At 40.2% G+C, this 22,354-nt stretch overlaps 1 protein-coding gene across 3 annotated transcripts in view; it reads left to right on the plus strand.

Moving 5' to 3' along the window:
* The window catches only part of AFF3 (ALF transcription elongation factor 3), a 323,171-nt gene that overhangs the window by 176,048 nt on the left and 124,769 nt on the right, over nt 1–22,354 (plus strand). For all 3 annotated transcript variants that reach the window (XM_064408084.1, XM_064408085.1, XM_064408086.1), the window contains 3 exons: nt 10,888–10,974; nt 16,412–16,448; nt 22,161–22,212. In XM_064408084.1, coding sequence (XP_064264154.1) covers nt 10,888–10,974; nt 16,412–16,448; nt 22,161–22,212 — 176 coding nt within the window. The remainder of the gene's footprint in view (nt 1–10,887; nt 10,975–16,411; nt 16,449–22,160; nt 22,213–22,354) is intronic.

A 22,354-nucleotide genomic window follows, 5' to 3' on the forward strand; every position in this document is an offset into this window, starting at 1 on the left:
GCCCCATACAGGGCCTTCAGCTGTTCAAGTTAAACAGTTAAAAACTGTTTCAAAGATCTGCTTATTTTGCTTTCCAATAATTTAATTTGATTTTAGAAAAATTAGTTAAATATAAATGTATTTCATTTTAGTTAAAATGGCTTAAAATCATTGCCTTTTTCTAAATAGATGAAAATTTCTTATGCAGACAATGTCTACAATAATGCATAAGATACTGATGTTAATCTACCTTTTAATGAAATAAATGGTGTAATGGATGAAGCCAGAACATGTTTTCAGAGTTGAAGTCTGTGATTGTATTTTTTCATACCTTGTACTATTTTTTCCATCTGGAATCACAGATTGCCATTGTCACCCTCAGTGCCATTTATGTCGAGACAAGGGTTTTCTTAAGGGACTTTATGACTCAAGATTCTTTCAACCTTAGTTCCAATTTTATGAGTTGTAACTCATAATAATATTATGGTACCTACAGAGGTTTTGGGGATGCTGGGATGCCTAGTTCAGGTTTGCAGACTACCTTGCAATTGAAAGCCAGTGTGTATAATAAGTACAAAATACTGTTTCAGGGCTTAAAACAGACAGAGCTTGAGACAATAATAGCTTTGAGGAACACACTTAATATAAGCACTAGACAAATGTAAATTGCACAGCTACAGAATGGTCCCCTTCACTGCTCCATGGCTGTGTTTGCAGCTAGAGAGAGGCACACACACAAAATGAGCTTTAACGAGAAATGCCAGATTGCCTAGGGGCATCTGAGGCAAACAAAGGGGCTCTGCCTGCCTCTGACAGCATCGTAAAGGCCACCCCATGTGTTGCAGGAGAAACTGTAAGTGCTGTTTCGTGCCCATGGAATCTGGAAAATATGAAAGCTAAAATTTAAGGCATCAGCACTGGCTCCTGAGAACAGGATGGTGAGCAGAGCTCCCTGCTTGTGCACAATGCCCTAGCAAGGACTCCCGACACACCATGCTGCTGGCAAGCCTAACATTTCTCTGCACAGCAACAAGGGACTGGCCTCCAGCCCTCTCCCCACTCTTCTAGAGGATGGTCCAGATCTTAGGTCCACTGATGTGCCCCATGCTATATTTCTGCAGGCCACAGCAAATGCCTCTGTTGTGTTTATCCCCACACTCAAATCCCCAAGGCTTATTGTGGTGCATCGAGAGCTTATGAAATCAAAAGCAGCAGAGGACAAGTATGGACTATAGGTTACTGATCTATAAGAAATGAGAAACTTCTGTTTCTGTGTTTTCTAAAGCACAATGGGACATGCCTTTCTCAATGTCACTCCTTTTGTGGTCAGTATCTAACATTCATGTGTGAATGCAAATGGTTCACGTGTTTTCTTGACTTTCAAAGTACGTATTGACAACCATAAGTGCCAGGGATTGTGATGGACTGAAAAATAAACAAGAAAATACCACTTAGCTACATTTTAGGTGTGAGTCTGAATGGTTTATCTTATCACCCAGAATGACTCTGACCTGTGTGGCAAGCCAGATTACTTCAGCCACTCTCCTCTGTCTTGAACCTATTATCTTGTATTTGGCTGAAGCATATAATTTGGAAAAACATTCCTTATCTTTTGACTTGAGGAGAGGAAGATAGGCATTTCCATAGCACTGCATCCCTGCAGTGGACCACCAGCTCATGAGAAGTTGGTTTTTTTTCCTACCTTCACCTTGCCATATGGTTCTTCTATCCATTGGCTCATGATACAATGTATTGTGTATTGTAACCCTAATGATGTTAGTGATTTTCATTTTTTTCTTTTATTGTCGACTGGCAACAGTTTCCCCTGACTTTTTAAGTCATCTCTTGAGAGTCCTATTGAAAGTGTTGATGTTCTGTCTTTCGTGGGGACACTTGACAGCTAGCTCCAAATAGGTTTTCTAGAACTCATGTTACAGGGGCTTTTCCCCCATGAAGATGCTTACACAAATCAAGCATAGTGGCTCTTAGTGTAACAAAGCTGATTTCATCTGCAATCTTTTCTCTGTTCCTTTTTTTTTTTTCCCACTTCTTCAGAGTTCCCAACATTTCTGAAGAATTGTGTTCAAGGAAACAAGCTATTACAGCATTGGCATAACCAGTTCTGTTGTGCTACCATATTCAAATGCACTGTGATGGATTGAGCTCTTTGGGCAAGAGGATGAGATATGGGATGTTTGTTTTTAGTTTCCTGTCCCCTGATGACCCCTATCACCTTTCTGGGTCCAGTGTCCCAGTCTATGGTATTCTTAATTTCTAGACATGAACCTGTGTTCATCTCTGTACACCTCTGTACCATTAGCTGAACTAGTATGGCTTCAGACATCACATTGTGCCACTGCGCTACTTCTGGAATACAAACCAGCAAGATTTAACATCTTTCTGTCAATTCAGATCTAGGAGGCACATGATGTAACCTTGAGAACAGATGGCAGAATTCACATACACTGAAGCACACAGTGCTACACTGATTTCTTAATCTCATTCAGAATAAATGACTTGTATATGAACAGATTCCCCAAGTTGTCAGAGCATCATAAACAAAATTGTCTGCTAATTGCAGTCAGCCACATCCATGTAAGGTTGTCCAGGAAGGATTTACAGGCTGCTTTGCCTTGCAGAACCTCTTTGTTTTATGGCAGGGAAGAGACAAGGAGAGGCTCTGCCTTGATGCTCAGCTCTTCAGTCCAAGGCTCCAGCCTGGTGTAATTTTCACCTGTAAATTGAACAGATTTAATTTAATTGCATTAAGAAACCACAAGTGCAAAACCTCATGTAATTGTACTTTATAGAGCTACATTTGACAGTGTTTTAACTTCTAATACTTTAATTCTGACTTTCTTCTTTTTATGGATTTTTCTTACCCTCTCTATCATCTTCTCACACTGACCAAGTTTGTTGTAGTAGCACAGAACAGAAGTTTCCTTGCTTCTTGTTATGGTTGGCAGCCTTCACAGGTATGTCAGCCAAAAGGCATTCTGGTAGCACTTTAACCCAGAGTACAAGGTACATTTACTTCATGTAGTGTCTGCCCATAAGTTGTGCACAGAGCACACAGGCATCACTGTGTTACCCCTAAGTTCATGGAGGCTGACATGCTCAATCAGTTGGCTGAACAAGCTGAGCTAAAAATACCAATTCATACCCACTGGTGAATCTCCACTGTGGATGCACAAAAGAGCCCTTTGAGTGAGGCCCCAGGCTTCCAGGAGCCAAGTAAGTCTTTATGGTACTCCCAGTCCTCTTAAAATGGCTTTAAGGGTATGGAATTGGAATTAAGAACAAATGAGACCAAACCAATGATCTTTTATTTCGTCTTCTGACCAGGGAGTGATCCAGGACCACTAAAGTACCTATCACAAAGCTTCCAGCCTCCCACAGCATAAGAGAATAGAAAAATTTGCTTAAAAAATATGGGTTTTTTTCCCCCACAAAATTTGCTTCAGTGACCTCCCTGCATTTAGCAGTGTATTTTTGTCTGAATTAAAGGAGTGTTTATATTAGAACATTGCATGCATTTGTGGAAAAGATATTTCAGTATTGATAAATATTTACTGTGATGGTATTTCTGTCTTCTCCAAACCACAGATGTTTTCCTTACTAAATGTGTCTGCTTTTCAGCTTTGAGCATTTTTTTTATCTGCTTTTTTATCTGTGTTAATGCAATTATCCATCAAAACGAGAATAAGACCCTGACCAGTGTCCTGCTATTTTTTTTTAATATCCTTTGTTTTAACTTCTTTAAATGTTTCCAGAGCAATTCTGAGGCCACTACCATTGCCTAAGAATTAACATGCTTGTTACAGTCTCTGAAAATGTCATCTATGTGCACTTTTTCATTATTATCTGAAATCATGCAGAGATCTGGACCTTGAAGTATCCTAGGTCTTTTCCTTTCCTCTTTTTCCTCCCCCCACTCCCAAGAGGCAGCTATTCATCTTCATTAGCCACTTCTGTTAGCTTGCTGCCAACTGAGACTAGAAAACTAGCTGCATCAGTCTTGCATGGCAATTCAGGAATTAGAATCCATAGTCCTTGGGTGCAGGAGGTTAATGCACTAATAAAGATTGTACCTTGATTAACCACATCATCTCAGCTTGCCCAAGCAAGGTTGGTTTTCAGACAGTTTGTTGTATCACATGGCTCAATGCATTCATCTAGAAACATAGCTTCTTAGCTAGCAAGAGATATTCATCTTTGTGACTAAAGGAGACATTTTACCTTTTTTTTTGTTTCAGTGAAGAATATTTTTTAAAAAATAAGGAAATTGTCTAAATACTGTTCTGTGATTTACCTGTAAATAAACACCTTCTTTTCCTAGTAAGGGAGAGGTGGGAGGTTTGTCCTGAACTCTGATATGAGAGAGTATGACATGGGTTATAATCTAATTAACTTGTTTTTAGAATGAAACCACATTTCTTTTAGGTATCTATAACTTCCTCTAGACTTACAGACTCATTTATTCCCCCCCAAAATGAATAAAAATTTGCAAGCCTCTATGTTAAAGAATTATAATCATACAAATGAAGGACCTAAATAAGTCAGTTTGATAAGTAAGCAGCTGTAGCCTTCTTTTACATTTATCTGTCCTAGATTGCTGAACCTTGACTAAGTGTTGAGGTTATTTTCAGGATGGTTCCACTAAAGCAGAGATAACATATTCCAAACAGAAACTTATTGCACTGGCATTTCTGATTTGCTGTAGGGTGAATTGATCCACAGATCACGTTGCAAATGCTGATGATTTGGAATGGTTTAGTTCTGTAGATACCAAATATCTGGAGATTTAATGCTGAGCACATTCTTTAGTGCTGCAGTGTGCAAAATCTCTTACCTTCCTCCTTTTCGTGGGCCAAATTTCTCTTTTTTCCTTTCCTTCTTCCCAACTCATGGGCATGAGCGTGCACACACACACACACACACACACACACACACACACATATTCCCAAGTCCTGTTACTATCAAGCAGTTTCTGCTGATGACCATCTGTGCACATCTGAAGAACCAAGCACAGCAAAAATTACACAGTAACAAGCTACACAATTACCTTTATTTCTCTGTATAGAACAAAAAAAAATATTCCTTGACAAGCACTTGCCCCTGAATTGTCGTGTATCTTTGGACATTATATCAATGAAGCCTAATGAAAGGAATTCATATTACAGAAAGCAACAGAGCATTTGGAGAGTCTTGGGACTGGTGCCAAAGGGGAAATGTGGTAGAATGTGTTTGCAGCAGATTGCTGTGAAAAAAGTGACTCCCTGAAATCATTTTAGCAGGAGTAGGAGAGACAGAAGAACTGCTGACTGAGGTTCAGTGCTGAACTGGCACCCAGCTCAGTGTCCTTACTGCAATTTCAGCACCATGATAGGGAGCCCACCATAGTTCCCTTAGTTCCCTTCACCCCCTTCAGTTAGGGGGTGAAACCATGTGTGCTGTTTATTCCAAGTTTGGAAAACATTTTGCATCATACGTGGCAAATATTAATTATAAATTAAAACCTACCCAAATGAGTGGAGAGAACGTAAATGAAAAAGGAAACAACAGAAACTGGAAAATTACAAAGTATTTTGTCAGGTGGTGTACAAGGTATTTTGTCAGGTGGTGATGGCTCTGAATAGCATGTTATCAAAAGGATAATGACCAATAAGAGATGCTCAAATGGAAAGCAGAAAATTATCAGTTGCTCAAAGGAAACTATGGGGCTGATGAGGAAGTAGAAAAAGAGTTCTAATTATGGATAAGTGACATCATAAAGAAAAAAGATGAAACAGTTTTATCTTTCTATTTTACAGGCACATATTGGAGGTTTGGGTTAGAAAAGTTGCAGCAATGACAGATACTACAGGAACCAATTTTGTAAAAAGAAAATTGGCTTTTCACATGATAGAAACCTTACCGCAGTGAAATACTGTCAGCTTCAACACAGTCTCCAAAAGTTTCATTGTCTGACTCTTTGCTTTGGATATTTGACACTAAAATCATAGCCATGTTGTCAGCTAGTGGCAAGGTAGCTTCATTGAATTGAAAGGGATATTTGCCAACTGACAGCAGTTAAAAAGGGAGACTCGTGTTTAAAAAAAAAAAAAAAGATAATATTGTGAAGACAGAAGAGTAACTAGATTAGAGGTTCTCAGACTGTGTCTTGTGATCACTTGCTAAAGGGTCTTGGAAAGTTCTGCATTAGTTTTACATGGCCTTGACTCCCAGCTGAATAAATATATTTAATGCTTCCCTAAAATCTGCATTTCAGTGTAGGCAGCTACAAAGACAGATCCTCTCCAGTTCCCCTGAGCTAACCAGCAAGAGTATTTGCAAAGGAAAATTGTGTCTCACAAATCTCCTATAATTCCTGTGACATGTCAGTAGAGCAGTGGATGAAGTTGAGTCAGCTAAAATAATTTTCAAAAGGTGTTTGACAGGGGCCTTTATGAGGTGCCACAAATATTTCTTAAATTGTCATGTGTAGAGAGACAAAATATTATGAATCAAAAATCAGCTAGGTGAGCACAAGCAGAGAGGAGGATTAAACAGTTGGTTTTCTTAATGATCCAGTGATAAGTTCTGGTTTTGGCACTGAGTGAACAGCAAGATTATGCATGTGGTAAGACTTTAAATGTAGATGATACCCATCTCCCTGCTTGTTATTAATTATGATTTTTCTGAATCAGTTCAACCATTCCCGGTATCATGTGCCACACAGCAAGACTGATGACACTAGATAAATAGCATTACGTTAAATCTAGAGTGAATACTATTATTTACCTCTGCATGGTACTTTTCCTGAAAAATTATCAACAAGCTAGGGTTAAAAGCTCCAAACAAAACACTGCCAAGCAGTCATTAATCCCCAAGAAATGTCTGGTTACTTAATTGTTGCTGCAGAAACTGAAGTTGGAGCAAGGATATGCAATACTGTAGATTTCTTTATTTGTAGGTTTTCCCTTCAGTGAGAAGAAAAGCCAAGTTGGCATGTTGAGTAAGATTAACTAGGCTTGGACCTTTATAGCTTGTAAAACTTGGACATTTATGTATGACTGCTGAAAACTGATTTACTACAGGCAGAGACGAGTAGAGTTGCAGGGTTGTAGAGTTTCAGTATGCATGTGAATGAGACGTGCCATCACCACCAGCACCACAAAGATGCCACTGCAAAACAACATTGCTGCAACTCTCACAAGGAAAAATGTGCATTAAAAAAAAGGAAAAGAGAGGGTCCCTGAGCTGCTCCTTCAACTTGTGCATCCGGTTGCAGGAGGAGGAGGGCAGTCATTGTCATCTCAAGCTGTCCTCCATTTGGGCAGGACATATCATTATGCATATATATTTCTAAGCAGCCTGGTCAGGGCTACCTTCTTTGATCTAAAAGTCTTTGTTTTCCCCACTTCTGGACCCCAAATGTCTTCTCAGTACTTTATTTAGTTGACAGTGTTCAGGCTTTAGGATTAAGTTAATCAAGTTTGAAGAAGACTATAAATTGGTTTTAAATTGGACGATTATCTTGTGGCTGGAAGATTTTCTGGTGCCAGGTGTTTCTGATTTATTTTTTGTTTGATTTCTGCTAAAAAAAGTCCCTGCTTTTTTTCTCTTTCTAATTTCAAAAACCTTTTGTGGCAATCAATGTTCTAACACCAATTTGAAGGTGCTAAGGCTCTTAAATACATTTAAATTTTCATCAGTCCTTTTCAAACAGTTTTCAGTCTGGCAGGTGCTTTATGGCAGTACTGCCAATCCCAGACTCCAAAGACAGGGCATTTTCCTGAGAAGAGAAGATGCACTTGAAAGTTCACTTTACAATAAAATCGAGTCCTTTCTGTTTAGTTAGTTAAATTGTTGCCATTTAGGCTTGAATTTTCAGACATTTCACACCATGTACCAAAAAAAAATCTCAGTATAATCATATGTCCCTACTATGTTTTGAATCTGTCTCAAATATCTTCAGATAGTCTAAAATCCTGAGACTTGGCATACTTGTACATGTTCTGGATTTGTTTCTGCTTGATCTTGCAAAGTGTTGACGTTTTCTGGACATCTAAATACTTTCTCCTGATTTTTGAGGCTCTGTTCTTGGCAGACAGAAGGAGACTCTGCACATAGTTTAATGTTTCTATTTTCAAGAAAACATACTACATTTAAATCTCCTCAGTGCTGACAGCCTGTTGTTTGGGACATTTTTCATGGTGGCTTTCTGATTTTTTTTCCTAATTTTATTTAATTTTATAATTTTCTGAATTTCAAAGGGTAGAGATAAATAAAAAATATATCACAACTCAGTGTATTATTCTAGTAAATTCACATTCAGATATTCATGATAATATCAATTATTAACCCTGGCAGATATCAGTAGTCTTACTAAATCTTTGTGTCAGAAAGGGTTACATCAAATTTAAATTATGTAGAAAGCTTTATTATATACCACAACTGAAAGAAAAAAATAATAGAAACTAGTTGGGGGGAAAAAAATTACCATTAAGGCTATTTTTCATTGAAGGGTGGATGAGAAATAATGTTGGAGAAAAGAAGAAATGAAAGATTTTGACATGTCAAAAAAAAAGGTCACCCTTATTTTTAATCAACCCTCTGGTCCTTTCCCTGGATGAAGGCATCATTGTCAGACTCGGGCAGGCAAGGTGGGAGGAAGGAGCTCTGCTGCTGTAACAGATTGGTTCGTGCTGGCACAGAGCAGACTCCTCAGGAAATGTCTCCCTGGAGGTGACAGTGGGGTCACCAGTTGTGTAACCTGGAAGACCTGCTTCTTGAGCAAATGGCAATCACAAGCACTGAATAGAATATTTCACAAGTAGGATAACTTTTTAGGTCAAAGCCACCAGATGTTACCAGTCTGGCTGCCCCCATTCTTCAATTGACAGAGATAACATAAAGCATTGCCCTCTGGAAGAAAGGGACACTTGGTCATTTCCATGTGTTCTTTTGGGCTCAGCACCTCAGCTTGTAGGGAAAACACTGTGGTTTTAGCAGTGGAAACACAGGGTTTTAGCAGTGGAAACCTCTAGTCTATGTACGCAACATCACATTTCTCACAAAATAAATGGTCCTCTGAGGGAAAAGCAAGAAAAGCAGGTATGAAGGTGGTACTTTTTTAGATAACAGACTTAGGGTTAAATATCCACATTGCAAATCTACTTTTTGTCAATTTATAGTCATACACCTTTACTGTTGGAATATTCCTTATTACATAATTCCTTAATCTTTTGCAAACAGTAGCACATGTGCCAGATACTTGAGGCAAACAGCAATCTGATTGACTATGTTTTTTGCTGCCTGAGTTTTAAGAAGTTACTGTATATTAAAAATTGCTATATACTGTTATTGCTGGCACTTATCAGATAAGGAAGTCATAAGATGAATGATCTGCCTCAAAGAAGTGAAAAGCAAAGCAATTCTGATACTGAAACTGCAAACCAGATGATGCTCTGATTAGAGGCATGCACACAGATTACAGAAGTATAATAAATCATACAACTTTTTAGCCTCAAATAAAATAAAAGAATGCAATTTTTATTAGGAAATAAACTGTTTATCAAGAATGCTTTAAAGGTGACATTTATTGCTAATAAACTCTGTTGAAAGGGCTGGTCCTTTCATTGGCAGAACAGCCAGAGACTTTCCACTATGTAAAAAATGCAGCAGCTCAGTCCATGCCAGGTCAGGAAGCAGTTCTGTCAGCACTAATGAGGAATGGGCAAGAGACTCACATACGCTTTTTTTCAAACAAGAACATTTCTCTTTAAAAAAGAATGAGTCATGGAAATATAACTCCAGTATTATTTTGGGAGGTTGTGGGTCTCTGCATGGTTCCTTGGAATATCACTGAGAAACAATTCCACAGTCAGTTAATGGTAGCAAAACCCAGCAAAGCACCTGCCAGGCAGACTCTTGGTAGCGTCAGCAATCCTCCTGCTTAAGGCAGGATCTTATTGGCTCTTCAGTTCTTCTGACATACAGGCCAGCTTTCAGGGTTGTCATGCTTGGCACTATTTCTCATATTAATTCTCTTAAGTTACTGTGTACCAAATACTGTGGCTATTGGTGCTGAACATGTCAAAGAAAAATGTCCATCCCTTAAGATCCTGTACTAGAGAGGAACAAACTTCTTGTCTGAAGTGTTTCATTTATCTCTCCCCAAAAGCTGCCTTGCTTTGGAGACCAACTCATTCAGACTTGAATAATACCAGTATTGTGTGCCTATTTGCTACCAGAAGCTGTGTAAAGGATGACTACATAAAAGTCAAGTCAAGCTACATCTGTCTCTTAGGTGTGGAAAAATGTCCCTCAAGACAAAACAGGGAGGAGAAAAACATGGAGTGCAGCACCCCTCATTTGGGGCTTGCCACATGTCTGTGTCCTGCAAGGCACAAACACATTGGAGTTAGGAACTTATTCAACTCCTTTACAATGATAAAGGCAAATTTAGGAATTAACTGTTAACAAGTGGTAAGCATTTACCATTCTGACCTTGCCTGTGAAATCTGTCTTGTGATCAGTCCACAGTGTGTACCCCATTACTTGGTTATGAACTGAAATTTCTATTCCCATCTACAAAAAAATGCACTTGTGTTAATCTCACCAGCCTGAATGCATTCTGTGATTAAAAGGTATTTGCAGATTGTCAGAAAAATCAAACTTTTTGCATTCAAGATGAATTATCTATTCAGGAAAATGAGACAATGCTTAGGAACTGCTCTCAGGAGTCTGTAAAAATCATTGTAGCTCATGTTTTGTCTAGATTATAAGAAAACTGGGCATTTCCTAGAGGCTGCAGTAACTTAAATATTCCACTGCCCAGGTACTCTTGCTACTGATATGCTATCATTGTCTCTTTTCTACTGACTTTCTAAATGCAGTTTGCTGAACAATATTGTTTTTCAGGAGATGACCCATTCATGGCCTCCGCCACTGTCAGCTATTCACACCCCAGGAAAGGCAGAACAAAGCAAGTTTCCCTTCCCAAACAAGGTAAGGCATTCAGCAACATGTAGAAACATTCCTCCTGCACCTCACAATAAGTCCTACACAAGCCCTGACTGAGGTCTGTGGGCTGGGGATGATGTCCTGGTGATGATTTTCTTTGTGTGTGTGCCTGTACTTTCCTGTATTTTCCCTTCTTACAGCCTCAGCAGGGCTACACAGTCTGCATCTCTTGGCAGCAGAATTGAAGGTGGTGTGGGGGTCACAGGTGCCTCATGGCAAGGCAAAACCACAGATGTCTCTGGTGGGATGTCCAGATGGGGTGGCTTCTGCTGAGGCTCCTGACTGATACCTTAGGGCACAGACAGCAGTGGAAAGTCAGGGAGCTCCTCCTTGCGTCCATTGCTCCTGCATCATTTGGCTTCACCAGCTGAGGTTTTGGTTGAAACCTTGGAGGTCTGAGGAGGCCTTCACTAGTGCACTGGCCTCTAGCTGGGCCTGAGGACTGGCCATACATCTTCTGCCACAAACCTGGCTTCAAAGGGGCAGCTTTGCCAGAGAGGCATTCAGCCCAGTGCCGTGATGCCCAGAGGGGACACAGAAGTATTTGCCACAGAAACATTTGCTCCCCCAGGACACCAAAGCCACTAGTCCTGCCAATGCTGCCTTAAAACCAGCCCCACTATCAGATATGTATCCACGGAAGGATGCAGTGCAGCATGGTATAGCTCATCAGCACAAGCTTGGGGAAACCACATTATTTATACATGGTAAGTCGGGAGGGAATGAAATCAGCTATCTTGTGCAAGAGCCAATAAATTTCACATTGTATCACCATATACTGTGTAGATGTCACAAGCATATTTCATGCAGCATTCAAGCTTGAAAGATGGTATTGATGCTGTTTATAGTCTTTCTCCTGTTAAAGTAAGCTCATTTGGCAACTTTTAAGTCCATTCTGCAAAATTTAGTTCAGGGAATAATTATAACTACAAAGCCAAGAAAACTTCATTTGCCTACAGTAAAACAGCTTTTCTGTGGATGAGAGTGTCATGATTTTGAAGTATCAGGGGTGTAAACCAAGACATCTCTGGCATGTTATGAAAGAAACAGAAGGAAATAACTCACTATTTGCTTGTTGAAGGCAGACAAATGACTGAAGATGGTAGGTGAGCTAGAGGCTTGTTAAGTTAGAGCAAGTCCTGTAGGAGAGGGGTGGATCAGCAGCTTACAAACAGGTGAAGTGCCTGATAGGGATGACAAAGTGAGGTGGTGCTTGCAGTGCTGCATTTCCTGCCACAATTATCACCACACAATGTGTTTGTGTGGCATTTGTGCACATGTGCATGGGCAAGGCACCTGTCAGTGTGGCCATTGTGAATCCACTTCCTCACAACTGAATGTATTGTGATAAATAAAGGAATAGGAGAACCACAGAGCAGAGAGCAAAGATACATGAATAATGGTTGATATTGACTTTCTCATCTTCTCTCTGCCTATTCATCCATCTCTCTGGGAAATTTTCTCTTATTTTGAATTGCAGAGCCATTTCAGAGATCTACCATTCATTTTTAAAGATCTTTTTCACAGTAGTTTCCTTTTCTCTTGCCAAAGTAGAATTTCCATTTTTTTTAAGCTTAGGATGGACAAGATTTCATCTAGTAATATATGAGCATTCTTTTGTACATATAATAACATCACAACTGTATTGTAGCCTGGGTGGTCTGCATGGCCACAAATTAGAGTGCTTTGTGTGTGATGGGAAAGTACCTTAAAACCTCCCTGGAGTCCTGGAACAATCCTGTATTACTTGCCATAGATTATGTTAATTTTAGACACCACTTCTATTTCAAAATATTTAAAAATAATTTAAAGCTATTCTGTGGCTTAATCTGGTAATCTGTACAGTTACAGACTTTAGAAGGCATTTGCTTTTCAGACTCCAAAATGCAAAAAATGGTTTCCTAATTTTTGAAACATGTTTTTCAAAATTTCATAAGCTAGCTATTGCTTTTCACAAAGCATGGTGTAAAATCTTTAGTGGACCTCATAGGGAGTGTCTCCATAGCTCTCTGTGGAAAGCTTTCCCACAGGTTAACTATGTAGCTGTCCCTATTTTTTGAAACCTGAGGGCGACACAAAACTTTTGTACATTACTCAGATAAATGGGTCTGTCAGTTGAGTAGTGACTAAGGCCAATAAAGAAACTGAAAGGCTAAAATCAGGGCAACAGCTTCATCTCTTAGTTCCAAGTCATGCACAGTAACATGATTTCCTTTTCAGTCTTAATGGCAGTGTTGAGACATCAATCCATTTGCAAAGACTCTTCAGCAAAACAAGCAAGTAGGCTGCACCCACTTTTAACGGAAGACAGTTCCCAAACATAAAAATACTCATCATTTTGGGAATGGGAAAAAGAGAAGCTTGTCAGGCTCCTGCCCTGTTACAAGGATGCAAATCATAACTACTTTTCTGTCCGTACAAACTGGGTGTCAGCATCATTAGTTCGCATTCACACCACACTGCTTTTAACCTGCAATTCAAGTAATTAGCAATCTGACAGCTTGAAACTTGAAATTTATTAATTAGGCTATTTAAGCTGCAAAGGCCACAGCAACTATAGCTAGAGTGGTTTTGAAATCAGTCTAGTAAAAAAAGCTAAATATCTGAGATTTATATATCACAAATATAGCAGAACTCCACATTTGAAATTGCACATGTGGATGTATCAAACAATATAACAGAATGCTCATTGGATGGAGGGGATGGATGTGCATATGCTGTAGTTCTATATGAAATCAGGCTTCATTAGCATGGGAGGTTTGGATTGATTCACAAGAATGGGAGGAGAGTCTGGGTCAGGTTTGACACACGTGGCAGTGCCCAGTAGGTTTCCAAGTAGTGTGCTGCTGGAGAAGCACCACTGGAGACCTGTCCTTTATGTAATGGAGGGCATAAAGTTCCATTTCATCCTTAACTTTGAATTTTCTTTCTCTCTGGTATTAATTTGTACTCTTGAATTTACTAGGAAGGGGCAATGACAGTCTCTTTATTTCTTGTTTTTCAAAGCTTAAGCATCATTGATTGAATGTGTGATGTGACAGGCTGTGTGTGCTTTCCTTTCTCCTATCTCTGCCACACTTTGTTATGCACAAATGATCAGGCATTTCTTGATTTTAATTTTATTAAAAGCATCTTAATAAATAAACTTTAAATGAATAATTAAATTTGTAAATAAGAGCTCACTTGATGCTTGTGTGGATGAGCTTTCATGTTCAAGCATTAACTCTTTTGTGCAGGAAAAAATGCTGTTAATTCTGCTGCCTGCTTTGCTCTCTTTCTTCATTTTTACTGTGATTTCTTGTCTTGATAGTTTGATCAGGTGTTTGATTTCTGGTTATGTATATGTGATATTATGGGAACAGCCATCATTTTGCTATTTAAGAATTAATTTAGCTGCTTCAGAAGAACTGGTTTCTTGTCACAAAGCTACTGGGTGATTATTCTCAGCAGATGCTAAGATATCATAGTGATGTTGTTCTTTACAAGTGCAATTCATTTGCTTTTTCCTTTCTTGTTGATTTTAACAAGCTGGAGGAAATACACTGGACAATAATCTTTAGAAATGAAGGCTTCACCTTTTTTTAAAGTTACATTCTTTTTTTTCCTCCAATAGTGAGAACATTTGATATTTCTCTATGAGATATTTTTACTAGCCTTTGGCAGAGGCAAGATACTGTGCTCAGCAGTTAAAGGGAAAGGTGCACTCTTCCTGAGGTTAATGAAAAGGTAAAAGAGCGAGCAAGATCCTTGTTTAGACGTCTCAAATACTTTTATAAATACAAGGATATTTCCCTCAAAATTACTATATTTCCCTGAACTTCTCCAGGTACATAAAATCTCAAATGTTTTGAAACTGAACATGCTCTAAAAGTACTTTTATTAGGTGTGTGGTTGGCTACAAGAATAACATTTAAATTCAAGTGTACATACCACTACATCACTGCTGCAAGCTGATCTTTTTTTAAAATTACATTCAGTCACTAGAAAAAAAACAGACTTTAATCTCTCTTCATCAGAAACATTCACAAAAAGCTGATGCAATTTGTCAAAAGTACACAATTTCAGACTACTGAGAAATTATTCTTGGCATGTGAAACATGGTACAGATCTTTTCATATTGTAGTAGAAAGTAGAAACTCTTGGGGGTTGCCCAAAAATGTGACCTCTCACATTACAGGTATGTAGGATGGAAGTAAGTTGCAGATGTGTATTATGTGTATCTGTAAAATTACAGATCAAAGACATGCAGTCTGGACAGAGCAAAATGTGCAGACTGAGGGATTTTGCTCAGCTGAGCCCTCAAGATGCCAGGGCCTGCTGTCCTCCAGCCTCTGTTTATAGGGCACAAGAAGCTCTTGGGTCCCCAAGCCCCTGAGGACTTCTCCTGATTGACGTAGCAGCACAATCTCAGCCCAGCCATGTCAGAGCATCCTCAGCTCTCTGGGGACCTGCAGTTCCTCCATGAGCTCTGTGTTTGGCTCATCCCTCTGCTCTGTGGACCAGGGATCTGGTCCAGCGCCTGGTTCCTCACCGAAAATGACTGCAGGTGTTCCTGTAGTGCCTGGCCTCTCTGAGCAGCCTTAACGGCAGCTGTAACTGAAGACGGACAGTAGAGGTGGTATTATTTCTGCAGAGGTGGTATTTTTACTGTAGAAGTGGTATTATTGCAGTGTTAACTGCAGAGGTGATATTCCTCTGTGTGTCTGGGTTATTCAGAAGCAGAGTTACATATGGGGTATTTTTCCTGCTGCCATCCATGGCAAAGTATAATTTTTTCCCTTGATTTAGTTATCTTTTTGTTGTGATTTATATTTGTATTTATAGTCTTTTATATATATATATATATGTTTTTATGAATGCAAATAAATTCTGTGAGTAAAACACAGTGAGGTAACATTTGCACTTTGAGGGAAAAGTGATCTGATTTATTGCACCACATTCACAGATATTGCTGTTGTCATACAAGGTCGACCTTGTAATCTCAGGGACCCGGAACTAGTCTGTATTTTCATTTTCTGATGCTGTCAATGTCAACATGTGAAAAGACCAGCTATGCTACTACCTCAGGAATCCAATGGTCCATAAAACAATATTGACCTTCCCTCTTTCTTCTCATCTGAACTTGTAGAAGATTATAGACGAGTTTTGGTTGATCAATACATGAATAGTGAGCAGGAAAGTCATAATAGCTGTACAAGGAATTGCACCATTAAAGGGTTGTTGTGAAATAAGTTTACAAGCCTAATAATTAATGGATTTTCCAATAAATATTGGACTTATTCTTGTAAATGAAAATTACTTTGAAACCAAATGAACAATCATCAGTGCTGTTTGTACTGTTAAGGTTATGTCCAATAAGTATTGTAGCAAAAAAGTTGCCGAAAAAATAATACACCTTCCTTTTTTTCTGTTATTACTGTAGGAGTCACAACAGGGATCTACAGGACACAGCAATACAAGTAAGTACCAACTCATTTTCTGGCTTCATTGGGTGGAGGGGTAGACAGTGAGTTGGAAAAGGAGGGGCTGATGAAGTAAGGGATCAGTGGAAGACTGGGACAGCACAAAGCCTCAGCAGGCAGTGAACTGAACTTCAGTTCAGTTCTCCATATGGACAAATATGGAGAACTGAATTGAAGAGAGACCATCAAAATGTCAGCTCCTTTGGTGGCCTGGGAAGAACAAAAAATTTTAATTTCACTATGGCTATTCTGTTATGTAAATGACAAAAACTAAAAGAGCAAAAGAGTGGGTTTTTTTGGAAAGCCAGGAAAGAGCTGACCTACTTGCACAGTCAGATCCAGACTGCCAGGATATTGTGCAAGAAAACTTGTAATCATTTATCTTTCATAAGCAGTGGTATATTTTGTGGCCATTGCACAGTAATAAGCCACATAAATCTTGCCAAACTAACACTCGATAACATTTCAAAGATCCTATGGCTGTGGGTCTTTCTGGCTAGCAGTGTGGGTAGGGAGTGATGGGTGCTTGTGTGGCTCCTGCTCAGGGCTTTCCTGTGGACTCCAGTTTACAAGTCAGGGTGCAGATCAGTAGCACTTTTATTACATTTAACTCTGGTAAAAAAACTCTGTATTGAACAGGAAGATTAAATTGTTCTGCGAAACAAAATATTAATCCTCTCCCTTGACACCTCTGATGGTTGTTGATGTTGTCTTGCATATTAAAAATACATGATTCTACCCTACTTTCCACATAAAATTATCACAACCAGAAGAATTATTTTGCTAGCTTCCTGACCTGTCAGCCAACACAAAGTCCAGTTTGCAAATTGCAGAGCTCTAACTGAAGGTGAAAAATGCCCTGAGCTCGTAGATAGGGCTTTGAAAGGGTCTGGTCACCCACTGTGTGAGGGAAAAGACATCCAGGGAGACAAGGCTGGGAGATGCAGGCTTTTAAAATGGTGTGGCTCTTCACTGGGGAAAGGTCAGCATGAGGAAGACAATGTTGTGAAGAAACATGCAGTGGTGTCACTTAATTGCTGGCATTGGTTTGATATTGCTGCAAGTTCCAGCACTAAGGAAATAATAAAAGGCAAAGGGTATGAAGTTCTGTCAGAAAATAATGAATACAGTAATGAGAGAAAGAAGCACAAAAGAACCATAATAGAGAGGGCTATGCAAACACAGGCAGAGGCACAAGCATGACAAACACAGCGGCTGAGCTGAGGGCTTTTCAGTGACATCAGGGGCCACAGTATTTGGCTAGCTTTGGTCCTAGCTGAGTATTTCCTTCTTCCAACACCTGAATAAAATAAGTTGTTCTGCAGATTTAATGAAACCTGCATTCTTGTGTATTACAAAATTGATCCTATGACCTTACATCTGTTCCCTACTTCTTACTCCTGTGGTCTCCACCGCCACTTCGCTTCCTATTCTCCCATCCCTCCTACATCCCTGTACTCCAGCTTCTTCTCTCTTCATTCATCTTGCTCAGTAAAATCTGTAGCTGGGCAGAAGCTACACTTGGTACTGCCTAGCTGATGACAACCAAACAGAAGAACAGCTGAACTCATGCAGAAATATTTTCTTCACTGGTGGCAAAAGTTAGGGTCACTGCCAGATGCCCAGACACGTTTTCTAACATCACAGAGAGAGTCTGACTACCTCTGAGAGCTGTATCCATGAGAATTCCTCTTGAAGTGCTGGGATAAGATATCAGATAAAACCCAGTTAGAATGAGGTATAGACTTTACCAGTCATGTATGTCAAACTCAAGAGAAATTTGGGAAAAATTATTCAGATGTGTGGTGGGTTGACCCTGACCATGTGCCCACCAAAGCTGCTCTATTACTTCCTGGACACAGGAGAGAAAATACAACAAAAGGATCATGGGTGGAGATAAAAACAGGGAGACAGCACTCACCAGTTACTGTCATGGGCAAAACAGACTCAGCTTGAGAAAATAAATTTAACTTATTACCAATCAAATCAAAGTAAGACAATGAGAAGTAAAATCAGACTTTAAAAGCACCTTCTCCTCACCCATCTCTTCATCCTGGGTTCAACTTCACTCCTAAATTCTCTACCTCCTCCTCCTCACCAGCTTAGGGGACCAAGGAATGGGGGCTGCAGTCAAATAATCAAATCACACCTTGTCTCTGACACTTCCTCCTCAGGGAAGGGACTCCTCACACTCTTCCCTGCTCTGGTGTGTGGCCCCTCTCACAGGAGACAGTCCTTCATGAACCTCTCATGAGCCCTTCCCACAGGCTTTGCTTCTCCTGAACTGCTGCAGCGTGGGTCTCTCCTCCACAGGGTGCAGTCCTTCAGGAGCAGGCTGCTCCAGCATGGGTTCCACACACGGTCACAGGTCCTGCCAGCAAACCTACTCCAGTGTGGGCTCCTCTCTCCACAGGTCCACAGGGCCTGCCAGGAAATATTAGCAAATTACTCTGTGAGAAAGAACCCTAATGGTCAATGCATTGTGTTATCCAAGTGCCCATCTTCAGAGTCCCAGTTAGCTGGATTTTCCCATTGCACCCTGACTTCTTTGGAGTGGCTCTTGAGCCTGTCATTTGCAGTGGTTTTACTGCAGCTGCCAACATTGTCTTTCTCATGGATAGCATTTGCATTCCTGTCATCCTTCCCCCACAAGGAAATCAAAGCATTTAAAAACTCATAATGGCTGAAATTATTCCACTCCGTCACAATAAATATCATTTATCCCTGTTACCCAGAAAAAGAAACTTAATCTGGTTGAGTGATTCACCAAAATTCCAACTAAGAGGAGAAAACTCATTTTCTGGCCACCCACTATTCAACAGGGGAAATCCTACAAAAGTTCATTTGAAATTTATTTTGAAATTTGAAAAATCTGGACACATCTTCTGCTTGTATCTAAAAAGGTTGGGTAAGAAGTTGCATGAGATGAGGCAGAAACTAGCAAAGACCTCCCAGTTCTGTGGCTGAGGATCTGTGGACTGACTGTTTCCACTGTGTGTTTTCTGCATAGACCCACTGACACACACCTGTTTCAGGAGACATACTCAGTGCTTAGCATGTGAAACAAAGTGTGCTAACAGCAACCTCATAGCAAGGTGGGTAGCATATTCTTTGTTCATTCAAAAAAAGCTAAGAAAAACAAAGGTTCATGCAAATTTGCCCAGAAGGAGCAGTCAAAACTAGAGAAGATTTAGCAGTTCAGCAAATGCCAGCCTCCCTCAATGGTACCTGCATGCATTTGACAGGTTACGTGAAAAAATCAAGAGCAAATCTTAATTTGGCCTCCAGTGAGTGTAAAAAAAGCCAAATTGTTGTAACAAGTAATTACCTTTTACATTCCGTTATCCAAAAATATTATCTGTACCATATCTGTGACATTCAACTATGCTTAGGCTATACACATTTGTAAAATTTCTACATTTCAGTCAAGTGAGAATGAAGTTGGTAAGAATTGATAAAGCCTTAATGGCCAGATTTTCTATTCTGATAGGCTGTACTGATGCATTTCTACCATCTGTACAGTCTCTGTCCTTCCTCTCCACACAGAAGTATGTTAAATGACAATTAGCATAAAAGCAGCTACAAATGCTTATGGTAGGGTAATCCATTAATATCCAGTTTGGCTAAATCACAGACATTCTGTTTCCTCACAGTACGTATGCTGTTTCCCTTGTTGCTGCATTAACATACATTGCTGAAAGTAGAACTGATGTGAACTCTGCTGGCAAAGCACTCAGGAATCCATATTCCCTCTCACACTCAAACAAACCAGTGTTCATGGTAATAATTCATCACTCAGAAAAGACCCAAGTTACAAATAGAAAATCTTTGAATATATGCCAACTGTTACTGTTGGTTTCTTGTTCCAAATTACCATAATGCAGATGAGCTCCAGGGCTCCAGGCTCCACAAGGCTGACACACGTATATTGTAGCAACAGCTTCCTAGCCAGCAAGTTCACCATCTGGATATACCTTCTGAGGTCTCTGCTGAAAGTGAAGGGTGACCTAGAGATTATGGAGTGGATGTATTCCATGTGGATGCCCTGCTCATGCCCAAATTTTAGGTGGCTTTAGCTGTCCTCTTACAGTGAATGCTGAGCTTCCCAGAGGTCTGTGAAGGCATTGGTGGTTTTGAAGTCATCCAGAGTTTTCCCCATCCTGTTCAGTAAAGTTTAGTCACCACAGCTGGATAGACACAAACCCTACCAGAGGGGAGGATGCCATCTAAAAGCACTGTGTCAAGGTGTTTGCAATACCCAGAACTTCCACTACAAGACAGCTACCTCCAGAAGGTCACTGTCTAAAGTGTCCTTCAGCTTCCTTCTGCACAGCAGTGGAAGAACACTGGTAGCAGAGTCCTGCCTGTCCTGAAGGCAACATGAGGTTTTCCAGAGGTGCCCTCACAGCTGCTGCTCTGTGGAAACTGAGGGTGAGGTCTTGTCAGCAGCAAATGGATGATGTGTGATGCTCATGAGCATGGACTAGGTATCCAACACCCACTCAACTCAATGAGCAACACCAAAACAACCTGACCAAAAGAGGAGTTTCTCACTTTTTTTTTTCAGAAGGAATAGGTGGATTTTGGCTTAACACAGCTCATTATAAGGTAATGGAGAAAAACACATCCATCAGTAAACCAGTCACATTCAACCTCTGTGCCTCCTTGTCTGCTAGGCAACATAAACTCTCGTGTAGACGGCTATTAGCATCCAGCTACACACAAGAGCAGCAGCATCTGCACACTCACTAGGCCCAGAATTCAAGTTCAAGGTGATTCAAGTGGAGTAGCATACCCTCTAAATCCATGGTAGAGCTACACAGAAATCTTACACTGGAGTGCAGCTCTCTCAGGTTACTCAGAGAACATTAATTACAGCAAACAACAGCCTTACTGGTTTTTGGCAGGTGGTAGAAAGGAGGGAGAAGGACTGTGCCTGACTCAGCAGAAGCAGTACCACCCCACCTGCCAGCAGACTGCCTCCACTGTCTGTGCTAAGTTTACTAAGTTGTGTTGGGCAGATACATTAATTATTTTGGACCCAAGATGGGGATCATCATAAGCTAGCATACCAAGACCCCTATGATTCGTGAGGAAATGTTAAGAGGCATCCCTTGGGCCTCTGGTGCTTCTTAAGCATTTGGGTACATGGCTTCTCCTGGCATTGAGTGCCAGGACCCCACTTACAGAAGCTAAAGATCAAATCCTAAACCTGTTAAAATGAATGTGAACCAAAATACCTATTGGCAGAACTGTGGCCTGATCACTGCCTTACTGTCCTCAGCTGATGCTGTTTTGCTCTATGAAATAATTACTGTTCCTGGAGCAGGGTTCTGGAGCGAGTGCATGTTGTATGGAGTACACTCCCAACAGCAGAGCTGCAGGGCACTAGAGAAATCCTTTCCATTGCTCCAGGGTCTGCTCTCCCTGGTAAGGCCTGTGTTCTCTAAGCACCTCCTCTTGCAGAGTTCCTCTGCCTGCATTTAGGGAGCACTTGTCAGTGACAAGAAAAGTCAAGTCAGGATTGCCTCCCTGCTTGCAAATGCTCCAGCAGTGCCCCTGCAGCCCTGTGGTTGCCTGCACAGCTGGCTGTGTGTGTGGCAGGAGTGGTCAGTGTTAGCAATGAATGTTGATGAATGTTGATGTGTCACATCTGAACAGCTTTCATACTGACCCATTTCTGATGTCATTTTCTTCTTCTCTTTAAAGGGAAAAGTGATGTAGAGCCAAAGACCCCAGAGAAAAGTGCAACCCATACATCGTAAGTCACATTTGCGTTTAAGATTGGAGAAGGCAGCTGTGTTTTTATCAGATTTGTTGGGCAAAATAGAATTTGTTTGGTTTCATTATGATAAAGCTCTTGCAATGATGCTTTTCGTGAAACGGCTTTTTAGATAATGACT

Source organism: Passer domesticus, chromosome 2, assembly GCF_036417665.1.
Source record: "Passer domesticus isolate bPasDom1 chromosome 2, bPasDom1.hap1, whole genome shotgun sequence".
NCBI lineage: Eukaryota > Metazoa > Chordata > Aves > Passeriformes > Passeridae > Passer > Passer domesticus.